The sequence below is a fragment of the Cystoisospora suis genome (genome assembly GCF_002600585.1).
Source record: "Cystoisospora suis strain Wien I chromosome Unknown contig_6540, whole genome shotgun sequence".
Lineage (NCBI taxonomy): Eukaryota > Apicomplexa > Conoidasida > Eucoccidiorida > Sarcocystidae > Cystoisospora > Cystoisospora suis.
In genome coordinates, this window is record NW_027159327.1 from 20,355 (window position 1) to 27,465 (window position 7,111).

Consider the following 7,111-nt stretch of genomic DNA (forward strand, 5'->3'; position numbering starts at 1 on the left):
AGAGAGGTATCGGCTCTCCTCGAGCCGCAACAATCATAAGGCCCTTCTGTCACCTGAGGCAGAAGCAGTGCACCCGATACGAAGGTGGCGAACAGCGATCGCGAGTGAGAATCGCGCAGTGCTCCCGGCCAGAGAGCAAAGCACGGACACCGCCGTCATCGAACATCTGGGGCTGAGAATAGCCGGCGCATCTGAGCACTGGCCCCGCGAGGGGCTTCGAGTTAAAACAGTTTTACTTTTTCTGAACAAATAAACGTACAGCCGTCTGGAGCGCCTTCTTTTTTTTTTTAAACTCTGGTCTGCAAACATGTCGGGGCTCGAGGGCGTATTCAACGCTTTCACGCACGACAGCCCTGCAATGGACGGGCGCACCTTCGTCAAGCTGTGCAAGGATTGCAAGGTGTTCGACAAGGCGTACACGACGACTGACGCCGATCTCATCTTCACTAAAGTGAAGGCGAAGGGTGCCAAGACAATTACTTTTGCGGAATTCGAAGCTGCACTGGAGCTCATCGCAGAGAAGAAAAAAGTGTCTTCGCAAGAGCTGGTTTCTCAAATCTCCTCTGCAAGTGGTCCGGTGTACGGTGGCACGAAGGCCCTCCCGAACAAGTTTCATGACGACAAGTCCTTATATACTGGCGTCCATGCAAATGGCGGCCCGAGCACAGTAGACAACAATGTCAGTGATATCTCGCAAATTCTCGACCGTTCACCCGCGACAGTCCGCGGCACGAAGATGTAAAGTTGCCTATTGTGCCCCGTTGCGAAGCGGCTCCGAGAGGACTTAATGGCATTGGACAATGCGCTTCCGCAACAACTCCTTTTGTCTAGCGAACCGTCTGAACAGTTCTATAGGACTGCCGTCCCCCCCAGAGACAGTCGCTTTCAGAGTGCATGGAAAGAATACACGAAAGCTCGAAGCAGGGAAATGAGCCTCCCAGATGCTCATTGAAGGCCATAGCCACAGAACTGTGCGGGTCCTGACTGTTTCCGCGGCCTGCCGAAGTGGTAGACACATCAGGACTACACATGTCCTCGTGCTGGGGTAGGCAACGAGTAGCCGGAAAAAAGGTCCCGCCCACTACAACCGGCGTGACGGCGTTTTTCCGATCGACGTACGTAGCACGTGACGCAAGTACGCAATCGGCTTTTGCAAGCCACGGTTCAGTTCTCAGAATGCCCTCTAGTTAGAGGGTGTTTCAGCAGTGGGGTTCATACAAATCGAGCGGTGCGCGCTAAACCCCCGGCTCGCATGAGCTAGATCCACGAACACCTGGAAATGAAGCGCATTGAGTGGTGAAAGCGTCCCTGTCACTCGGGCCACAAACGATGTATATCCAAGTAACCGGGCTCGACGGGATAACCGCAGCTGCTGCTTACACACCGTACGACTCTCTCTGCATGCGGGATCCTGAAGTGGTGTGAGCCCCTGCCATGCCTGAAATTCGATTACTGAAGCTTCCGTCAGGACACCCGGGGAGACAGACAGACACTCGTGAACGAAGAGTCTAACCAACGCCAAGCTGGTGGTGATTTCCTGCCGTTGCACGACGATATCTCTTAGTGAGGCACCCCCGCATTCATGAGGTAGTCAAGATCTGAAGTACCCGTCCAATGCCAATGGTCTTCCCTGCACACAGCGAAATCCGCAGAAATAACAACGTGTCGGCCCAAACATGTAGTACAGACAGGAGACAAGGGCTGCTGCACCGGACCTACTCAACCGACGATCCATGGACAAACAGTGGAGCCTGTGGGGGCAGACTGTCCAGCGACGTGGCGAAATGTGGAAAACACGAAATGCTTACTCGTGCACATGGCCTGGTACCCACCACGAAACAAGACTCTCCACAAGTGCAATCTGCCATACCTTCATCCCGAAGAGTGAACCGTCCTAGTTGTGCCATCTTCTCGAACTCTTCCAGACAGACCGGGTTTTGCAGCTGCGCAAATAAGAAAGCGAGAACAGTTCTTGGTATCTGTTTGCAGGGCCGTCCTCACAAACACGGCATACAATACAGCTCGTGGAGTGTTGTGTGCCGCAACCCCGGCGAGAGCGTTGATCGGTGCCACATCCTCCGGTACACTGTCTTCTCCTAAAAGGACTCTTCACTTCAGAGAGGCTCCACTGGTAGCCCGGTATCCCGCGACATTCGCGTACAACAGAACGACCAGGTGAGAAAGCGACCGTGTCGCGGTGCTTCTGGCTGGATGTTCAAGCCACTCAGAACGAACTCACGAGAACCGATAGCATGAATCTCATACGAACGGCTGCATCTGAGACAGGCATTGGCGCGAAACTGCGAAGCGGGGAGCGGAAATAGACAACTTACCGAAATCTCGACTGTGACCATGCAGTCGTTTTTTACGAACTGTGGGTTGCACTTCTTCCGCTTTGTCTTCTTGTCGACTACTTCTGTAGAAAAAGAACGAGATACATATGCCGCATAGAACTGGCTTGCCCCAGGATAGAGACAAATGCAGCCGATCCCTGAACTCGCCGGAAAAAGAACGAGATACATATGCCGCATAGAACTGGCTTGCCCCAGGATAGACAAATGCAGCCGATCCCTGAAGTCGCCGACTACCTGCGTACCTCGGCTGCATTTCTATGTCGTTCCCAAGAGAGACCCTAACGACCGGCACTCAGTCCTTTGACTCATAAGAAATATCCCTGTCGCCGGCCTGCGGCTTTTTAGAAACCAGGCAACTAAGACACTGCGTCAACTGTCAAGCTCCGGACCATAAAGCCAGCACGCTACCAGCCCATCGTCAAAGACGGCGCCCAGACACCAGGGATGACCACTGACTGTCCAGCTGGAAACAGCCTTCTCTAACATGCGACAGTCAGCGGGGCAAACACGGTTGCAACTGAAAGTGGCCTCGAAGGTACGGAAGATAAGACAATCATTCACTCCCCTGTGGATGACATCTCATGCTCACTCCTGCTTTTCAAACGGGAGAATATCCCGAACAGCGCCAAGCTTCTTTCTTCGTCAGAACAACGGAGTTCACTTGCCCAGTGAACACAAATGGACTACCCAATCTCGCACACCTGTGACGATGTAAACACGTAGACCTTGACTGGCTTCTCTCTCGGCCTTTCGGACCCGACAGTACAGGACGGAAGTATGCTGTGGTTGGTAAGGTTTGCCAACATACCTAAGAGTTTGATCAGTGTGACCTCCTCCCTAGCTGTATGAGCGTGCAGAACGCACGAATAGCCAGCAGTGATCAGGGGACGATGCTCCAGCAGCTCAACGATTCCGAGGCGCCCCACGAAAGAGCTAACGACAGGGCAAGGGTCCGCTACCGGGCAAAGCATCATCCCATTGCCCAGTTGATCTTCCTCTACGCCCAGCAGCTTGATACGGACGTTCTCCCCTGGCTTTGCATATGCAACTTCGTCGTCCTCAATGTACACACCAAGGACTTTGACTTTGTTCTTATTCGGCATTAGAATACACTGCAAACAGGAACAAGGAAACTGTGCGGTGACGAACTCTGACACCTCTGGAGAAACCAGTCTCTCACTCAGCGAGATCGCCGCAGTGTTGCTCTTAGCGAACACTAAACAAAGTCCGCTGCTTCAGCTATTTGCACGATGATTTGTCTCGCCTCTGGAGTGTCTTTGCCGGGGCGCAGCGAAGATACGAACTGACTTGCCATTACACGGCCTAAGCAGCTGATCCTGAATCCGCAGGTTCTGTCTTTCCGCGGCCCCTTAAAAAACTGCGCGACCGCGGAAGTCGCCTACGTTCATGCCTGGAGTCAGGGTACCGGCCTCCACCTTCCCAAGAGCAATAACGCCGTTGTCCTTGTAGCTGAGGGAGTAAAGAGACATAAGGACGCGGAGTCGGCATATCTCAGAGCAACAAAGCAAATCCATCCCGATACGGCTCGGGACCTAAGAACGCGGAGACGACACCCCGCGAACGGGCTGCGTCTTCCCCGTCCCGACGGCTGTACTGGGACAATTTCTGAGGCTTGACGGTGTAGTACGGCTATTCTCAACAACAACAGCATCCCCTTACGAAGAACGAAACCTACCCGCTTGTTTGAAGAAATGGGGCCCCTATGCACTCACCGTCGAAACCCGTGGAATACAGCGGTACCTGCTACGGCTACGACTGCGGTGATCCTGGTAGCACAGCAAAGTGGTTGTTCGCAGGCTGCCTTGCCGACTGGACTGATAGTGCCGTATGTGTCGCACAGCTTAGAACAGATACACAGTGACTGCTCCGAAATGGACACCGACGATATATAACGGCAGGTGAGAAAGCTCAGGAGCGCTTGTCGCTAGCACCACACCGGTAAAGCTCTTCAGAACTGCACTCTCACACAGGCCGTCTGGGCGACTCTCTCCGAAAGGCCTACCCGTCAAGAATGGGAACACGGAGGGGATCGTCCTCCTTGCGATCCGGGGGGCTGAGAGAATCAAACAGTTCGAACAAACTCGGCCGATCTGTTCCGTACCACGACGCCCTCGGATCGTACGCCTTCGTGCCAGGGCGCGAGACATGATCCTGCAGCGCATTCGAATCACAACAGCCCGACAATGTAGACGAGTGCCCCGCACACACAAAAAGCAGAAAACCGACTGGCACCAAACTGACCTATTGCCTCACCGAGCCGAAGACTCAAGAAATCACGGCAAGAGTTCCACAGCACGCCTACGTGTGCACTGTCCTGTTTCACCCATAAGAACCACCACACAGTACCGGGAAACCACCCAATGCACCCTGTACCACCGGGCCTTTGTGTAGCCATGGTGCCCCGAGGAACCAGCCAACTAACGGTCACCGCCTTTCTTCTCCCCGAAGCGCGAAGTGAGATGGCGAGATTACCTTCAGGTTTTGTCCCTGAAGACCGGATATCGGAATGAAGGAGAGGTCCTTCGCAGGATTGAAGCCGCATGACTTGAGAAAGGGAGTAAGCTTTTTCTCAATCTCTTCGAAGCGGGCCTGACTCCAACCACACGTTGGCTCGTCCATTTTGTTTACGGCAACGACTAGCTGATTGACGCCTGGGAGTACGAAGCCAGTACGCAAGCACGCTGGGGAAACACATTAGGACTGAAGCAGAGTAAGTGCACAGACGGACACGGATCTGCTTGCCCGACAATCGGCGGCAGGGAAGGTTTGCATCCAGCGACTGCGGGTGACCACACTCTACCAGAATACACGGATCTTCCAACGAGGAAGAGACCAAAACCAGCAAACAAAAAAGACGGCTATGAACAAGCGTGGATGCCGTCGGTGTTCGCTCACGTACAGAATACTAGTCTGTTTCTGACAAGCTGGCTCGAGTGCCGAGTAGCTTCCGCTTATCACCCGACGGGAACGCTGCTGCACAACCTTTATGCATCTGAACTCTCTTTCAGTCAGGGTATCCTACTCACTAGCTGGCAGCTCTTTTGTGGACCTGGCCAGCCCCCCCACGCACCCGGCTCTCGACTCTTCATTCATAAAGAACGCTGAAGACTCCCTTTGCAAACGTATAGTCAGGCCCTCATAGTCGCAAGCACTTACCCAGTGTCTTGGCAAGCAAAGCATGTTCACGGGTTTGACCACCCTTTTCAAATCCCGTCTCAAACTCTCCTTTCCTGGCCGAAATAATCAAAACGCCAACGTCTGCTTGGGCAGCACCTTCAATCATGTTGGGTACAAATGCCTTGTGTCCTGGAGCGTCAAGAAGAGTGAAGCGCCGATTAGGAGTGGAAAAGTACGCACGACCCACTTCCACAGTTTTGCCCTGATGTCCAGCGGAGCACACACCTGCCGGAGAAGAAATCAAAAACTGTTGGCCTCTACCCTGCCCCGACGAGTGTCCCCTGGACTACTGCAAGGTTCTGAGTTCACCCGTCGAGAGAGAGGTTACTAGTACCCTTGCTACTCATTCCTGATCTTCCTACATTAGGTCGGTCAATACTTTGCTGTGTATCAAAGAAAACATGAGGTGGTCTTCTATTCCTTCGACGTCGTAAGCGACCCCTTCGCTCCCTCGCATCTGCCAAAGTTCGGAGCTGCGAGAAAGCGATATGTCCTCCTTCTTGCTGTACCAGACGCGGAGAACGAGTACCTCTACTCTGCAATACATCCCGATCCGCCTGGGTGGCTACACATGGCCCGTGCGACGGTTTCGGTTCATCCTGTAGTGAGTGATCCCTCTACCTTCTGCCTTTCTTCCTCGTTTATATCCATGACGAAGGCCAAAAACCAGCTCTCCCTGTTCTTCTCCTTCGCCTCTTTCTCATACTTCTCAATGGTGCGCTCGTCAACTCCCCCAGTAAGATAGAGGATGTTCCCACACGTCGTACTCTTGCCTGCATCTACATGACCAATGAACACAACATTCAGGTGCGGCCGACTGTCCGGAGCAGCCTTCCGGCTAGCGGCGGCAGCAGCCTCCTTCGCAGCAGCCTTGGCGGATACTACGTCTGTTGTTGCCCCCGGTGAAGGCGAAGCGGTGGCAGCGACGCCTGTGACCGAGACGGGGGTGTCAGCAGGGGGCTCTGTAGAAGTCTCTGTCTCCTCGATCGGCTCATCTGTACGGACAAAAAAGAGCCTGAACCCTTAGCAACAGCAAATGCACAGGCATAGAGCCGACACTACCCGACAGCGGTGCACGGGTGACTTAATTCAGTACTTTGTAAAAGGCGGGCACATTCCGTGCCTTGACCAGGCCTGTGTCCGCAGAGTTGAAACAAAACAGACAATGGACCACCTGAAAACGTGACTTAACGCCTCCAATATTGTTCACAGAGACACAGCCTGGATTCTCGGAATACCGGGTCGTCGGACAGTGCACGTTCTAAAACAGGATACGGGGAGACTGATATGTCCTGCACGCCTCCAGCTGCTTTCGCAACAGGAGGACAACCCCACACAACTCACCAACTTCGTCCGACCAGCACGACTCCTTCGGTTCCACACGCAGAGTCTCCATTTGCCTAGTGACATCATCGACAGGTGGGGGAACAGGAGCGTCACCATTCCGTACGCCAGCCTGAGAGGTATGCGAAACTGGATGTGCTCCAGAGGACGGAGTGACCGTGCAGGAAGGGTCCGTCACAGCAGGGGGCGGAGGAGGGGGTGGAAACAGTGCGAGA

The 7,111-nt window shown here is 53.8% G+C and overlaps 1 protein-coding gene across 1 annotated transcript; it reads right to left on the reverse strand.

The window, feature by feature from the left end:
* Positions 1 to 556: 556 nt before the first annotated feature.
* Positions 557 to 7,099, reverse strand: CSUI_010016 (elongation factor tu). Its single transcript, XM_068070123.1, has 10 exons — positions 6,897 to 7,099; positions 6,174 to 6,547; positions 5,532 to 5,754; positions 4,848 to 5,026; positions 4,378 to 4,526; positions 3,758 to 3,824; positions 3,163 to 3,466; positions 2,334 to 2,416; positions 1,871 to 1,943; positions 557 to 1,630 (listed from the first exon to the last, which is right to left on the reverse strand). Exons 1-10 carry the CDS (start codon positions 6,946 to 6,948, stop codon positions 1,581 to 1,583), a joined length of 1,554 nt encoding a protein of 517 aa, XP_067917902.1. The 5' UTR covers positions 6,949 to 7,099; the 3' UTR covers positions 557 to 1,580.
* Between the last annotated feature and the right edge of the window lie 12 nt (positions 7,100 to 7,111).

Excerpts from the sequence above, each read along its gene's own strand:
- CSUI_010016 (XM_068070123.1), bottom strand. The coding sequence starts at position 6,948 with ATGGAGACTCTGCGTGTGGAACCGAAGGAGTCGTGCTGGTCGGACGAA. Across the intron at positions 2,417-3,162 it reads CACACTGATCAAACTCTTAG|AAGTAGTCGACAAGAAGACA; the intron begins GTATGTTGGCAA and ends CTTTTTCTACAG. Across the intron at positions 1,631-1,870 it reads GTTCACTCTTCGGGATGAAG|GGAAGACCATTGGCATTGGA; the intron begins GTATGGCAGATT and ends CGCTGTGTGCAG.